We start from the raw sequence: 17,616 nt of genomic DNA, 5'->3' as shown, positions 1-17,616 counted from the left end.
GGGAAAGCAGTGAAGAGGTCCAGAAAGAGAAGGGAGAGGACAGACTATCCTATGAACAGTCAAACAACTCAGAGGACGGAAGGAGAAATGAACACAAGTTTCCTTTTTCCTTGCAAGCAAGAGGAACCAGACAAGCTGCTGGGTAGCATTCAAAAGAGAGATGCAGGCATGAGGAGCACCATCAGATTCAAGATTTTGAAGCTTCTGGATTATGAGAATTAAAGTTAGACCACCAGCCCCCCTTCATTCTCACATTGCTAAATAGCAAGCTAGCAATGCGGACTACCTCACGTGGCTCCCAGAATTATTCTGAGACAGCCTGGCCCCACGCATTTCTCATGGAACCTGCAACTTCAGTGGTCCCTTATCATTCCAACACACCGTGGGCAGGCTTGGACTTCTATCCTCCAAGTAAGGATGTATCTAAAGGGACACTCTACATTAAGCGGACAACATTGGGATCCTACTGGCTCTTTCCTTCTGGAGCTCTGCCATCCCACCTTAAATGTGCAGACTCTTTAATTTCCATCAGCTCGCAACATGGTATTAGAATAGGCTCAAAACATTTCACAGCTTTTCCACTGGCCCACAATGCAGTGATTCCAGCACCTCTTATGGATTGTACCTCCTACTGCATATATTATCCTAACAAAGGGGAATGCTTGTTCCCCTTCATGCCTGACCCAGAAAGGATACCAGACTGTTACAGTCCTCAAAACACAGCTTGCCTCTCACTAAGCAGCAGCAGCCCCAAAGATTTTCTGCCACGATTCTTGCTGTAGTTTGGCAATTGAATTTCTGTCTGGCTTTAAACTTCAGCTGGAGTACGATAGCTCATCTGGGAACTGCTACCATAGTTCCCCTGCTTTCAGCTCCAGAGGTCCCTGTGCTTTAGCCGAGGCAGTAGACAGCTAATGAATAGCACACCAAGTCTGGACTGTATTTTGTGTCTGAGTCAAGTGGAATCTAAGACAGAGAGAAGCATAAAGTAGCAGGGAGTCTGCACGGGATCAGAAACTGCACCATCTACTTCAGCGTGGGAGTTTCAAGAAAAATTAATCTCTATGCAGCTTCTTTACCCCATGGTAGGACAGCTGCCTTCTTGGCTGAGAAGCATTACACCATGTCTCAGTGCAAGGTGACTGATCACTGCAAGCAAGAAATCTTGCTTGTAACCTGTAGGTAAAATACAGCAAATAAGGGAAATTACAATGGAACATCAAGGTCTTTTATTTATGTTTTTAATATGAATTTACTGCTCATGAGAGGCACCAGAAATACAAAATGCGCAGGAGCAAAGCTGGTTTTTCTATTTAGCTGCACCAGTGTGTCTCCAGGAAGAGCAGGAGCACTCCAAGGATGACAGAGTAGCTTAGCCTTCATGCCAATTGTACCTTGAGGTCTCCGAGGCCTCACAGGTGCCAGCAGACTTCCTAGGGGATAATGCTTGCTGCTGGGATTCTTTTTATTTGTTTTTTATATGTACATCCAAACTGCAGCTATCAGAGTTGGGATTTAAATGGTCAAACTAAACATTTAAATCTCCAGACTCTTCTACAAGTCCTCTCCATGAACCAAAACTGGCTCTCTTGCCCCATTCATAATTTATTCATCAGAGCAAAGCAGAAAAGTGACACATCCATCACAGTTTCTCTTGGTAGTTTTCAAACACTAGAGCAGCTGCTGGCTAGACTGAAATTCAGAACAAGAGTTTCACAGCAACACACCCTTCTAACAGAGATAGCTAGCTACAGCAAAGTGTTCATTCCTTTCACTGACAACTAAATGTGCCAAAATAACAGCATGCTCACACACTGCACATGGAATTTTGCCTTCAAGACCCTTATGCACTCTAAGCCCATCGTTTCCAGGCACTTAACTGTCTCCCTCCAAAGGCAGTAGCTCCTTTTTATCCTTGCTGCAGCTGTACCTCTACCAAATTGGGTTCTTACAGTTCGTATGGGTGTACATAATAGAAGGATCTGGCACTACTCTAGAGGTCCTCTCCAAAACAGCTTCTTTTTTGGATGTATTTGCTTGCAAATTCATCAAACAAAGGGAAAAAGGCCATGTACATAATAGATCAGTCCCTGGGAAGACACAAGCAAGAGTAGAATAAAACAAGAACAGTTGACATGATCGTCCTTGACCTGACAACTGAATGTTTAAGGGAAAAGAAAGGAATATTTTAATGAAATAAATTCTATAGCTGTACCTAAGGTTAGGATTAAATGTAAGTGCATAAAATTTATCTCCAAAAGTGATAAGCATTTATCTCCACACCCTACTGTTGCACATTAACTTGAAAAAGACTGGAAAACTCATAGGGTATTTCAGTTCTTACTAGAAGAATCCACTGTGCATTAATCACTCCCTACAGTATTTATGTAGAATTAAGAGAAATCCCATTGTAAGAGCTTGAACTATTTCTGGAAGTTACATTCCCCTGACTCAAATGATGAATGGGAAATAGAGAAGTAAAATAAAAATAGGCACCTTTCCAGGTAAATGTTGTTGTTTAAAAAAGCCAAAACAAAACCTGGTGAAATAGTGTCACAGGGACAAAAACATTTATCTCGGTGTCACAAGAACAGCTTCGCTTTTGCTGGTCTAATTAGGTAATAAAGAAATCACAGGTGTAGTGACTTCATGAGCTATCACCGCACTTAAAAAGGGCCCACTGCATGGCAAGGGACCAGCATGCCAGTATTATTGCTTGCTGTCACATCATTTTAAGAATGAAATAGCTCAATTTAAGAAAGATTTTTAAAGAGAAGAAAAATCAATACATAGTTAGAGACTTGTCAAGATTCTAAGCTACAGCAAGACTGCCAGAAAAACAAACCAAAGAAAAAAAAAAAAAAAAAAAAAAGCAAACCGTGGCGGGCTTTGAATTTTCAATCACTTCAAATTCTGCTAGGCAATTAATGCAGCACACACTGTAATGCACCTCCTGGAACTCCACACACCCCCAACCCTATATTCTCAATGACTGCCAGGTATGTCAGAGAGGACACTCACAGCATTAGGTTTAGACATGACTAGTTCAGGTTTCTAATTTTAATTGCACCAAAAGAGGTAAATAAGTAAAAATACTAATTTTTTTAACAAGAGCTTAAGGAAAGAGGTAAAGAAAGTACAAGTCTTAACTTGCTAGAACGTCTAGCAAAAGCTTATCTGAGATTTCAGGATTAGGTCCTCTATTATCTTGAGGAAATATAAAATCTGTCCAAATATCTTAAAGTTCAAATGTTCACCTAAATTTAATTCTTGCTTAAATAAACTGCAGATCCACTTGCAACCACAGACCAGATTAACATGGGAACCAGCTGTGTGTGGTTTAGGTGGCCCATAAAACAGGCACAGACATTAATTAAAGAAATCTGTGTCAGCATAACAGTTTCCTCGTCTTGAAATTTCATTGAGTGTCTCAGGAATGAGTTCTTCAGATGAAAACCTTGCATTCGGGTCCAGGGAGACTGACTGCTCTGAGTGACAGCAAGAAATAATTGTGACTTAGCAGCCTGGGGAGCCAGATCCTGCTCCTGTTTGAATCAGAGGCAAAAACTATTGTCTCTGGCAGCAGGTTTTGAGTTGTGGACAGCCCCTGCTACACAGCTCTGCGTGCAGATTGATCGCTCCAGCCTTTGCTCATCTCGCAGAGGTGTGGATGTGCGGATCCATTTTGCCGCTCAGAAGCACTAGCCAAAAATCCCAGCAGCCGCTCCAGCTTTGCTGAGTGGCAGTGGGGGAATCCCTGCCCGCTCATCTTTCCCTGGCTTCAGAGACCAGCAAGGAAAACGTGTGAGAGGGTTTTATTAATTCTGTGACATTTTATATGTAAATTAGGTTAATCCTGTACTTTAATCGAACAATGTCATCTCAGGTGGTTAATTATTTTTTCTTATTAATAGAGAACATCCTAATCAAAGACTATAATGACGCTTAAGATCAGCAGCTTAAGCAAATAATAATCTAAATTTGCCCATGTTAAAAAAAAGTTCCAGCACCAGATATTTCCCAGGCATTTATAAGGCATAATGAAAGGAATACGATGCAGTCACACAAGCTGTGCAATTCTCCCAGAAAAATGTTTGCAGAAGTTCCTGTTCAGTTCCCTTAGTTGAATTCGCAGGTCACATAGCATTGCACCTTCCTCTTAAAAACTACTGCTGGAAAAACCAGCATTATTTGAGTTGGAAAGGGAGGCATTTCCTTAAAAAAAAAAAAGCACCAAACCATTCTACTATGGAACTTAATTAAAGGATGGAGAATACTTTGGCCACTTCTCACACACGTCAACACAATGATATAAACGCATACTACGTTTGTATTAAATATCAGCGATTCCCCTCACAGGGGAGGCAAAATGCAGACGGGAGTGCTTTGCTTGAGAAGAGGGGAGGGGGCGGGAGACCAACAGGTACCCTTTACAAGCCTCAGGTTATTTGAAATAAGTTGTTTTTAGAGCAGAGCGCCCCGAAGCCGTGGCGCTGCCCCCCCCTGCGGTGCAGAGCCGCCCTCCCGCAGCCCCGGGGCAGCCCGCAAGCGGGGCGCAGCCCCCGCACCCCGCCGCCCCCAGCGGGTCAAGCCAGCAGGCAAAACACACAAATATATTTCCATCAGCACAAGATGGCAACCAGCACTTCTTCCGGGAGAGCAGCTGGCTTTTTTAATTATTATTATTTGGGGGGGGGGGGATGATTTCAAAGGCATCCCGAGTAGGTTTAGACACACACTCCCCACCACCAAATGGCATCAAGACAAATGTTTCCACTAGCAATGCCGGAGGAAAGGCAAGGTAACCCCGCACCCCCCAGCTCGCACGCACACCCCCTTGGCCACCAACTTGGCGAAGTTGGCCGTGCCGGAGCGCCGTGCCCGGAGCGCGGTGCCCGCAGCCCAGCGCTGCCCAGCCCCTGCCCCGGCGCCCCCCGCCTCCCAGCTCCCCGGCGCAAGGGGGGCGCTCCGCAGCCCCCGCCACCCTCCTCGGGGTAGGGGGGCAGGCACCAAGCAAAGGCGCCCCATCGCCCGGCTCCCCGGCCAGCTCAGCCCCCGCACCGGGGGTCCGCGCTGCCCGTGCGGGAGGTGGAAGGGGTCTGGGCAGCAGCGAGCCCCAGCAGCGAGCCCCGCCACTTACTTCCAGTCACTGGAGGCGCCAGCAGCAGCCACTTACCATCATGTTTCCTTGCATTTTGGCCGTTTGAAATATCGCCTTTTCCTTCATTTTTGCCGTGTGTGTGCGTGCGGGCGCTGCTCTCCGAGAGTTACTTAATCCAGCGGCTGGATCACTTTCGCGAGGAACTGGCGTGCACTTGGCGATGGTTCGGTGTGGAGTGGAGGGGGCTACGAGCAGCAGAGGGGGAGGCTGCCTGCTTGCCTTTTTTTTTTTTTTTCTTTCTTTCCCCTTCCCCACCCTTTCAATATATTTTTCCTTCCCCCCCCCCCAAAAAAAAAAACAAAACCAACAAAAAAAACCACAATAAAAATAAAAAGGCCCCTAGCAAAGGGGAGGGGAGACAGGAGAGGTGGGGGGCGGCCAGGCTCAGTCACCGCCCGGATTCAGCTTTTGCCCTGCGGGAGCCGCCGGGGCGGGGTGGGCAGGAGGGAGCCGCACACACGCCCCCCGCCCCGGCCATGCCCCGCCGCCCCCCCGGGCCCGGGCGGTCCCGCCGAGCCGCGGCCACCCCGGGAGACCAGTTGCAGTAAAGGGGCGGGGGGGGGGAATAAATAAAAGGAGGGAGCTGGAGAGGGCGGAGGGGCGCCCGCCCCCTCCCCTAGCTGTGCCCGGCTCACTGCTCTCCCGGGGGGGTGCACACGCTTTTACAACCAGGGGAGGGGGAGCGGAGCCGCCCCTCCCGTGTTAACTGTTCAGCGGCCGGGGCCGGCACGGCCCCGGCCAGGCTGGTGCAGGGAGGGTGGGGATAAGGCAGCGCCTGCCGCGGGGACGCGCACCGCGCTCCCATGGCTGCCCCCCCGGCCCGCGAGGACCTGTCGGAGGGGGCGGGGGGCACTTTCAGGGACCTGCGCCAGGCTCTGGGCTCCGGGGCAGACCCCTCCCCCTCCTAGCACGCCGCTGGAAGGGGGGAGGATGCTGGAGCTCGCCCCCCCGCTGCTGAGCCTCCCTGGGCCGTGCCCCCGGCCCCTCTCCAGCGCTGCCCTCGGCCTGGGAGCTCTTCCCCCGCCGTAAGCTGCAGGACCCTCAGCCGAGCTGCCCCACAGGTGGCTGGAGCAGCTGCTGGAGATGGGCCTTTCCTGCTGCCCTGGCGAGAAAGTGGCCCCTCCTCGCCTTGGTGCAGCTTTCCACACTGCCTTGCCAGCCGTCCCAAAGGTTTACACCTCAGCCTGCACGCGTGAAAAAAAAAAAAAAAAAAATCCTTGCGGAGAGCTGTCTCTTTTGTCTCCCCCCGATGCACCAGAAGTAATTACAGCCAGCGCCAGGAGAATTAGGTGCCCATCGAGTTCACCTGGCGTGAACAGGGCTGCTTCTGATGTTGCCCACTCAAAAGGAGAAAAGAAACCGAGAAGAAAGTAAGTGATTTTCTTAAGATCTGACAAGGGAAACCAAGAAGAAAAAGCTGAAACTCATCTTCTTACCCAAGGCTTAACCAAGCCAACAGCTACAGCAAAAGCTCTCTTCTGTTTTATCAGTGAGGGAATTGCAGACCCTTCAGTGGGTCCTTTTGTTATGCCCATCCGTAGCACCTTGAACTCTGGTCCTTCACAGACTGCAGCATCTTCATTTCATAGGCAATGGCTGTTCACTAGCAATAGGATACAACACGTGCAATCCCACAGTCTTGCTCACATTATATTTTTCTTTAAGCCATCCAGCCGTTGACAGATTCTCAAATCTGAAATCTCTCATCTAAGACATTAAGTGTGTTATCTTGAAAACAAGGGTAATAGGGAAGCGAGACCCCAAGCCACTTGTGGGAAATGCTGACAGAAAATGATGCTGGTGTCCCTGAAGATTCCCTGGGGGGGTGGTTGTTCTGCAAAAATGTCTCCCCTCACTTGCAGGTCTTGATTATTTTCTCCCTTGTCTTTATCTGGGAACTGCTTACACCTCATACATGGTGTACCTGGAGCAGCAAGTTCATTATCATGTTCCTCAACCTCTCATCTCTTGCTTTCTTCACTTCAATTTTGATGTTTTATCAGACAGTTCCTGTTGCATCTCAGTATTTTACCCTCAGGTGTTTTAATTATATATGAAGGCAAAATATTTATCTGCTTCACAGTTAGTAGTCCCATTTGCCTCCTGCATTACTTTATACACCAACAGAATTACCATGTACTGAACTGTGGCAATAGTGGAGGTTTGGATATTTTTCCCTCAGCTTTGTCATAATGCAGTTACTGGGGTCTTCTGCTTATAATTATTTAATATTTAATTTATGTGCTATTGGCATAACCATAGCAATTGTCTTGATTAAAACAGCTTTGTTTAAAGTTGAGACTACTGGCAAAATGCTTAGTTTTACCTTTGACAGCATCAGGTTGTTGAGCTGTTTTTTTTATTATTAAACACCAACCAGGGTCTATTTGGCCAGCATTTGTACATTATTGTGTTTCCACTTCTGCCATGAACTATGCTGCCATCATCATAATCCAGAGGTTTCATGAGAAATAGCAAAAAAAGTCAGTGTTCTGCAACACCCTGCAAAATGACGTTGGTGATACTGGGGCAAAAAAATCCCATTATGAGAGAGAAAATCTTGTTTACAGCTTTTAGTTCTCTTTTTCTTTCTTGAGTCATTTGACACTTTAAGAAAAGACATGGTCAACAGTTTATCTCTGAAAGTTTTATGCCCAGAGTCCACCTTTGGAGGTTGCCAAAAGCCGACTGGATAAAGCCCTAATCAACCTGTTCTGATCTCAGAGCTCACCCTGCTCCGAACTGGAGGTTGAGCTACAGACCTCCTGAGGTCTCCTCCAGCCTACATTACCCTGTGACCCATAAGATCACACCACTCCGAATGGAGTGACCTTTTCCATTATAAATTACAATGTCTAAGAAATTACTGTTGTGTTACTTCCTAAGATGATTCCAAAACTGCATCCTTCAAGTTCCTGAAGACTTTGGCTTCTGCCAATCATGACTTTGGCTGTTATTTTTCATGTCTAAACTGCTTTTGTTTGGCTGATACAACAGCTAAGACTTGCTCTCGGATCTTGAAGTGTGAGGCTGCACATTTGTATCCTGAGCCATGGCCAGGTGATTCCGTTGCAAACAGTCAATGAAACTGTCCTTCAGATTTGGGACATTTAAGACAGCTACAAGTGATATTACCACATTAATCCCTCGAGTACATTAACCCCACTGGACTCTTTTTCATCTAGCATTTAAACAACTGTTGAGCTTTTCTTCTTGATGGATGTTCTCCATGGCATCTTAATGGAAATTCACTAGAGCTGCAACAAATACATACTCTCACTGAATAAGGAATCAACTTCTTATATGATTAGGAAGTGAAATGGAGAATGCAGAAAGAGGATCTGAAATTTCATCCACATTTTTGTAGGGAATGTCTTTTTACTTTCTTTGGATGAAATGGAAGGATATCCAGTCACCCTGGGACCCAAGAAAATAGTACGATTTAAGTAGTTAAAAAGCCTGCTGCTGGTTATTCTGTATTTAAGGCCAAAGATCTGCTCCAGGAAACCTCAATAAAACATGATAATGTTTCTTCATCATCTCAGGCTTTTTATCGGAGGAAAACTGTCAAAATTCATGAGTTTTGCATTTATTGGTTTAGTCTTGGTGCACCTCCTTTGTCAGTAGAGTTACTTTTGATATAAACACGGGAAGCTCAGCCCAGACTCAGTTACATCTTAACAGCAAGATCTTAAACGAAACCCTTGTATAAGGAAGGTTTTCCTGCAATTGGTCTATTTGTATCCAAGGTGCATACCAGAAGGAAAACCCTGGGAACTCAAGACAGGCTTAATTTTATCTCTTATCTAAAGATACTCTGCATTATCGCAGATACTATGACAAAACCGACATGGCATCTTCATCTGCCAACATTTTTATAAGCCATTTGAGGAAATGTACTTTTCTCGCATCCCTCACAGAATGAAGTATATAGTGGGGGAAAAAAAAAAAAAAAGAAAGCCTTACAGATACTCTGTTCTTTGTGGGTTTCAGTAGTCTAAGGCTGACTTTCTTTATCTGAAAAGGAACACAGGCTACAATGCTTACATCCTATTCACAATACTTTATTTAAAGCTATGATGATAACAGAGTGGGAGAATTTATTTTATCAAATAAAACCCATTCAGTGCATTTGATGCTGGCTCTCCTTCTCACTAGACAAACAAGCCTGGGAACAGTCCTTCTGAATAGAAGGGAAGAATTAATTTCACACAGTATTAGCTGGCTGCATCGTGCAGACTTTTATTTATACAGTATTTTTAAAGAAAAATATTTTAAGGATGTAAGGCCACAGACAAATACAACAGCTGTTGTACTAAAAGTCAGTTCTAAGAGTACTGGGATTTCACTTCCTCTCCTTAATTTAAGGTTATATTTATTCTCCCAAATAAAAGAATCCATGTTTTCAAAATACAACAAAGCTTTTTCTTCTCAGTCAGCCCCTTTTGTGAGGATCCCATCTTCTTCCTGTCAGCCTGATCCTACAAGCCTGTGCTCAGGTTTCTCTCCAGCCTCATTCCAAGACCATGCTCTCTAAGATCAGGCCAAGTCATATTACACCTTCACCCTGAATTCTTCCCATCCCTTACATCCCATCAGACCCAGGTCCACAGCACACTGTTTCATGGTGTGACCCATGTCTTCTTCCCTTCACTGTGCCAGTAGGTTGAACTGAACATGAGGGAAGTCTGATTTTCACTTTCTGTCAAGCAGCCAGGGAAGTCAGTGCTTTTCAACAGAAATGCTGAGAAGGAACCCCGCTCAAATGCTTGAGATCGTAAGATCGTTCCTTCAGGCTGGAAGGACGTCAGGAGGTCTCTAGCCTGACCTCCTGCTCAAGCAGGGTCAGTGCTGATGTCAGACCAGGGCGCTCAGAGATTTGTCAAGTCACGTCCTGAAATCCTCCAGGAATGGGGACCGCAGAGCCTCACTAGGCAACCTGTCTGCAAGCTGACTCTTCTGACAGTGAAAAAGATTTTCCTTACATTCAGTCTGAACTTCTCTTGTTTCAACTTATGCCCATTGCCTCTCATCCTCCTGCCATGCCTCACGGTGAAGAGCCTGGCTCCATCTTCTCGATAACCTCTCCAAGAAACTGGAATGTTGCTGTCAGGTCCCTCCAGACCCATCCCTTCTCCAGGATGAACAAGTCCAGCTCCCCCAGCCTCTCCACAAGGGCTAAGCCGCTGGCCATCCTGGCTTTCTGTTGAACTTGCTACAATCTGCATCAGGCTTGCACCGAGGGCCCAAAGCTAGACCACACTTGGTCTCACGAGTGCCAAGAAGAGGAGGTAATTGCTGAGGGAGAGATCATCTGTAGTACTTGCTTTGCTATTAACTTATTCAAGAGGAATGGGGTTGGTGATATCCCAAATGAAATGGTTGAGTGTTACGTTGTGCAAAACTAACGGAAGTCAGAAACATCTTTGGTAATAGTAAATATATTCTATAACACTATTTGGTTGTACAACACAGAAAACAAGAGATTTACAGCAAGCATTTTTCCTTCCTAAGTGGATCAATTTTGAGAATTCTGTTACTCAAGCCATGCTACATGTCTACTCTGAAAAATCTCCTACTATGCTATAACTTTGCCCATGCATTTACAACCGTAGTGATTGCGCCTTCTAGTCTCATCTTCTATAGAAGTCTATGCTTGTCTTCTAGGGAAGACACTGGGGAAACAGATAAAGTAAATACATTGTTAAATAAATCTAAAAATTACTTCTGAGGATTGCTACTTCTTCAATAAATTAGAATAACGACAGAGCAACTGCTGTTAAAAAGTTAATATTTGCCAGCTTTTACTGCATGAGGGTACTTAAGCCACTTTTGTTAACCCAAATGTGAGAGAAGACTGTGAAAAAAGGCAATTACATTATCGCAGGAAACATCCTCCGTTTCCTCTGTTTCCTCAGGAAAAAAGGAATACGATAGAAGCCACTGAATTTTAGAATTATTTGTCTTCGGACCATTGACTTTTATTTATTCTTTTTAACCTTTACCTATATTTTGGTGGGTTACTACCAACATTATCACTGCATGATGACATTCTCCTCCTCTCCCCATGTTCTTCACCTTATTTCGTTTCAGGTATGGCCATTCACTTCTCATCCCTCCCAGTGAGACGCAGGACTTAGCAACTTTACACACTCGGGGAATTTGCAACGGCATAGCTGAAAACTTGCCTTTGAGAAAAGACTCACCGATGTGGTCCTGTGACACCAAGAGGAACATACTTTCCCAAAGGCATAATTGGACAGTTTGTCATGTATCAACTCCATCCTGGGGGAAACAGTGGGGAGCTCAACACGTTCCATTTCTCCTGACACTACTTAGACACTAAATGCTCATATATGTGCTCTGACAGAAAACCCGGTAATTGGTTAGATTCATCAGGGATTTGGCTTGAGAGACATCACCTCTGGACAGCTACCTGGAACGCAGTCAACTCCCCATTATTGGCAAGTGAATTATTCAGCTGCAAATAGACCATGAGATCTGTACAGAGATCCTCAGCTTGTTTTCATGTAGTCTGTGATCAATCCAAGAGCTTACAGGCTCACATGGAGCACTGCCTTCACGTTGTTGTGCTGACATCTCACCTAGCCTAAACAGAAACTTCCCCTGTGCTCTCAGAAAAGTAGATCAGGAGGTCTAATGCGAAGATCCACAGTACTAATTGGGTGTGCTGTATTTTTACTTCATTAGGAAGAAGTACCCAGTTTATGTTTCAAATTCTGGGACTCAAAAGAGTCCCCATCCGCACTGAGCATGTTTCCTCTTAAGACAGGCAGCAGATACACTCCACAGCGCAGCCTGAGCACGAGGCAATATTCACAGCTGTGGGCTAAGACAGGAGGGCAAAATCTGGAGGATTTCTACTAAAAGTATAGATTCCCCCCTAAAGCTTCTGGTTTTTCATGTTTCCAGCTTTGAAACTTCATTAATAAAAGCTAAAAATATACAGAATTCAAAATAATTACTTTTCCATGAATGAAATTGTTGAAGTTGCTAAAAGATTCAGAGTCAGAGGAAAAGCATTCAGAATATAATTTCTGCATAATGGTTGGGCATATGAAATTTAAATATATGGGAATGCTAGAAAAATCTGGGCAGAATCGTTATACTCACTAGGGGTAAGAGGAAAACACTAATAGGAAGCATTACAAGACCTTGCTTTTCAGGCAGGTAACACTTCTGGTTAATCAGAGTTAGTATTTTGTTAAACTGTAAAAACTACAAGTTCTGTAGTAGAAATCATGTACACTTCATTAATCTTTTCTAGTAAGTACCCTCACCCTTAAACACACTTTGGATTTCCAGCTGGACTTCACCAATTCGAGTACCTAAAGTAAGAGCAGCCTGTGCTACCCAGCTTCTCCCAGTAGAAGTGGGTACTGCAGAGTTTTAAGAAACAAGCATAAAAATACATAAAAGTATAACTAAAACATAGTAACTAAAAGCAACATATGTGCTAAGATTTTTTTTCATTAACACTGATTTGAAAGTATAGACAGGCTTGTGTTAAATGTTTGAAAGTTTGTTATGCAACAGATTTCATCCTCTAAAACCTTTTCAATTTTATTTCAGTACCTATCTGACACTTACATTTTTTAATGACAATTATGTTGAGAAGGCAAAAAGCATCAGTCCCCTTCACTCGAGTGTTCACTCCTGACGGTGATTCCAGCCAAGCTGGAAACCCATCAAAACCACAAGTCCTAGAACGAAGAAGAATCTCACATATTGCCAAGAAAATGCCAAGCGTTAAGAGCCAAGCAAGCTTATCGCATCGAAATCAACAGAAGTCCTGCCAGTGAGTCCCACAGCTGCAGCCAGGGTCTAGCCATAAACTTTCCTCCAAGGTGCAACACCACCATGCGTCAGGCTCACCATTAGTACAGAATAGGACAGTTCCCACTTGAGCCAAGTAGAAAACCTGGACCCACAAACGGACTTTCTTTTTGATACATGCCCTAGCGATGGCGTCCTGCCTTTGGTATATGTCATTTCACTGTTTCAATGCTGTAGTCTTGCAGATAACTTATTTTGTGAACATCAATATATTTCTATTTAATTCACGAAATTGTATAGGATCTTTTAGGTAGATAATTTAATGCTTGCCAACTTTCATTAATTTTTAACTAGACTTTCTAGCCTGGAAGACATACTGAAACATTCCAATTTCAGATCAGGTGAGTCTATGTTTTGATTAAGGGGCCAATTTTTTTTTTCATTGTGATATGGATGATTAAATTTCTCTGCTAATTATCTGTATCACCTCAGAACACCCTGTGCCTGACATAAAATATTTCCACAAAGTAAGACTACATTTAATTGCATTACTCCTTTTTTTTTATGACAAGAGGTTGATATAAGCCTGTCAATTCACTTCGAGTTCTTCACCTTGAGGGCAATGCTAATGCTTCTAGCTGTGGGATGATGTTCCTACCACACCTGCAGATATTTTTGCTCTACTTTTCAGTGAACTTTCAATGGAATTTCATTACAGTGGATGACCAAACCTTGCAACATCGGCAGCACAACACACAATTTAATCTTCCTAGGTGTATGTAGTAAGTGAAACACAAATTCTCAGTTATTTGAGATTAGGTGCCTAAATCCATCTGAAGAAGTGGATATCATGCCTACAGGTTATCTGTACTGTCAATCGGTGTGAACCAGTTGTTAGGATGGTGTTATGGAGCTCACCAAAGTCAAGGATTTAGTTAATCTGTTGTGCCAATCACTTAACTTTCATTATTTGAGTTTATGAAAATCTTCTCTCTAGAGTTTATGAGTTTCCCCTCTAGATCAGGGCCTACTTTTTATAACATTTATAAAACGCTATAGCAATGCTGACTTCTATCCAACAACATAATATATTACACTAGAATAATCGGTTTTCCCATGTTAGTAAGACAGGTTCACACCAAGAGTTTGTCTCTGAATGCCTAAAATATTGAGGAAGAACAGTCAAGGATCTAATTCCTTTTGTCAAGTTTCAGCTCTAATCAAGGTATTTAGAATGCAAATGATAACTTACATAATCATTTTGCCTTCAGTTACAGACTCAGTGCTGCCTAATATAGGGCCAGCACTTTCCCTAGTGGAAGCAAAAGGAGCTTTGGGAAAGTTATTACTTTTTCTAGATATCAGGTTAAATTGCCAGCTTTGAGGTAGAAGAACCAAAGCTTAAACCTGCCTCTGACTTTATGTTCATTAAAAGATATAGTCATAAGCTCGATTTTCCTTGGAATCGTGAATTAATACATCTTCTTAACTTGCTTTCTAATGCATTCCATTGTGTCTAACTTAGAGACAGTCATTTAAATGTGGGAAAACGCCTAAGGAAGGAAAATGGTGTTCATTGCAACAAATGCCTGGAAAGCAGCAAAAAACAGGCCCTAGAAGTCCCATCAAGAAAAGTAAGAATTATGACATACTTCGCTTACAACGGCACAGAGATATAAACGGATGAACCAAATCCACTGACTGTAAGGGGTTTTAGGAAATTCAGCTATTGGCGCTCATATGGGAGAGTGGGATCTCTGTAGACTCCCAGGTCAGTGAACTTTGGCAGATACAGCGTGTTGCTCCAATACAGCGATGCAGAGAGTAGCTGGCTGAGGTATTCTGCAGAAAGATACGAAAAAAAAATACCCCTTGCTCAAAGCTTTGTCCCTCCCTCTCTGTAATTACCCCAGAGGAGGAACAGCCCAGGCAGCTCACCTGGCTCCTGAGTGACCGCCCTGCATGGAGAAGCACTAAAGCTTGAGCCATCCCTTTGGAGCAAAGGACTTTGTGCCTGGAGTCTGCGGGGAGAAGATGGCATACGCTGTCATCTGATCGCCGTGTTCCCATTATAGCTCCTTTGCACATGGCACAGCCCAGCAGAATTTCAAACAGCTTTTCGGGTGCTACCACCTCTAGCAAGCACATTCCCTGGCTGATCCCAAAATCAAGGGATTTTAAAGATGTGTTTTCCAAAGCAGCAGTGAGAGAGGGATCCTGGCCAAGGCTGTTGGCAGGAGGAGACCTTGAGCTGTGGACTTGGTGGACAAGCAAACACCATGGCTGTGATGAAAAGCAGGATGCTTGTCTGGAACGTAGTGTGGAGCCTCTTAGTGATTTCAGTGGGCTTTCATTATCTATTTTGTTTTCTATTTCAGTCTTAGTTGTTCTGTTTTTTTCTGAGAGAGGAATAGAGTTCAGTGGTTGGTTTGGCAAGAGGATATTTACGTAGAATTTTTTTGCATAACAAAATACAATTAGAAAATGTAAATATAACTCAACTCCATTACTGCAATGAACAATAAAATAACCACAACACAGGCTACTCCGGCTCTCTGATAATTCATCATCCAAATTATACACCACATCTCCATTAGACAGTACTTTTCCACAAGATTCATCTTGCCTTGTCATGGCTGAAAAACAAAACCAATTTATTACATATCAGTACAAGCGAAACAATGGAGTTCGGTGTTTGGAATACAGCAAGAGAAAACATTTTGAAGTGCATCTGATTAAAACCTCTTACAGACAAGAATATATTTTTATGCTGAAGTTTTTAAAGAAAAAAATATTCTGCATGAGTAACTTGGGCTTGAAATGCAGCTGTTTTGCATCATGGGAGCTCACATGCCATGAAGTCTTTTAATAGACCTGGATCCTTGGTTAAATGACATTTGTTGTAAACTGCAGTATTCTTTACCACCTGTACTATACACATCCTGGATAAGAATGATGCGACTTGCAGAAGGAACCCTAACCAGAAACAACAGGGGCGTGAAAAGCCAAAGCACAGTTAGGAGACAGCAAAAACTTCTTTCCCCTCTCCAAATGCAACCAAATATACAAGCAAAAAGAAAATGCGAATGTTTCTGTGGAAATCCTGGCCATGAAAACTTTTATTTATCACAGCCTGCAAACTGCATCTTTTTGTTTGAAAATATTTAAGTATTTATTAAACCACTGATTTCCAGAGAAGCTGTGTCCTGGAAGCTCCCAGTAACTGTGGCATCAAGTGCAACTGTACAGACCGCTGAAAAAAAATCAGGCTACCATTTCTCACAAACTAAGCTAAAAAATATCTTTTAAAAGGAAGGCTTTTGTAACCAATACTTGCATATTTTATGTAACAAAAGCTGTTGACTTCTGTGATAGCTATCTGCAAGGTGTTTTACAAAGTGAACCCATCTCAATTATAATTTGTAATATAAAAAAAATAATGCGTTTTACGAGGGAAATCACTGATTCCAAGAATGATCTAGTGGTGAATTCAAAAGGTAAACAGCACATTTTAACAAATCCATGCTGTAAAAGGACACAGAGATCAAGCACATAGCGGAACTGGCAGAGTTGGGAAAACATTACCACAGAAGTTCTTAAGTGGAAACACATGGAGCAAAAGGAATTAGGGCCAGTGGAAGACTTGGAGGCCTAAAGCAGGACATAAATGGAATTTAGGTGTTTGGGTCTAAAACTGGAGTCTTATGATGGCTGATGCTCAGCCCACACCTCACTGGTACCTCTTCAGCTCCATTGGCACTGGGGTTTGTGACCTGCAAAGCTGGCCTCGGCTCATGTACACCTGGGCTCTGACACACCTTGCCCTGGTTTTGAGTAGCCACGATGCTCCAGAGCTTGCCTGTGTGCTTGGGTTGCCTGCAAACCAACACCCAGCAACCACTCTATAGCTCTGGGTCAAGGTGTCCTCTCCTCAGCCCTCCCCACAAGGAAAGAGCTGGGTCCCAAAGTCCTCCAGGGCCAAGAGCTATGGGGGACGTGCAGATACCCTGAAGAGCTGCGGAGAAAGAGAGCTTGGCAGCAGTTTTTAGGGAGAGCATTACATTATTTTCTCAAAACTTTACTGAGGGACAAAAGTTATTTTCCCACATCTGTTATTGTAGTTAGAAGTGGACTGAGATCCTAACCTCAGGTAGCCACTCACTCTCTCCTCTGCCTCCCATTCACTTCCACACAGATACTTGCTATCGCCTTGAAATTCACATCTTCAATATTTATACAGAATGCAAACAAAATAACCTCTGAACTGAAAACAGGTCTTACAGATCTGGGCCAAAGTCAGGGTGGAGCAATTTGATGTAATTCCAGTGATGGGCCATTACTGGTATTATGCCTTACTCCCTCTTAAAATCATTGCTTTTAAAAAAATTAAATAGAAAGTAGGCACTTTTTGGTACAGGAGATGAAACAGTTCCCTAGTCAGCTGTAACATAATGCCTGTTACAGCAGTTGTTCTGATACTATTTCCTTCTTTGCAACATAATGCCTGTTACAGCAGTTGTTCTGATACTATTTCCTTCTTTGCAACAGAATTTGAAATCAAAGGTGCTTATGAGACAGGAGTTTAGAATATGTATTTTGGTGTTCTCTTTCTCCTGATGTTCCTCGAGCTGCTTTTGCCTGTGCAATAAATACTCCAT

At 43.6% G+C, this 17,616-nt stretch overlaps 1 protein-coding gene across 2 annotated transcripts in view; it reads right to left on the bottom strand.

The window, feature by feature from the left end:
• Positions 1-17,616, bottom strand: part of DPP6 (dipeptidyl peptidase like 6) — a 571,473-nt gene that overhangs the window by 499,890 nt on the left and 53,967 nt on the right. Inside the window, exon 1 of one of the 2 annotated variants that reach the window (XM_080383699.1) lies at positions 5,177-5,393. The exons of the other annotated variant lie outside the window; for it this stretch is intronic. Coding sequence (XP_080239825.1) covers positions 5,177-5,227 — 51 coding nt within the window. The 5' untranslated portion in view covers positions 5,228-5,393. Of the gene's footprint in view, positions 1-5,176; positions 5,394-17,616 lie in introns of those variants that run through there. 2 annotated transcript variants of the gene reach the window in all.

Source organism: Falco punctatus (genome assembly GCF_963210335.1).
Source record: "Falco punctatus genome assembly, chromosome: 4".
Taxonomy (NCBI): domain Eukaryota; kingdom Metazoa; phylum Chordata; class Aves; order Falconiformes; family Falconidae; genus Falco; species Falco punctatus.
This window is presented reverse-complemented; position numbering and strand designations above follow the sequence as displayed.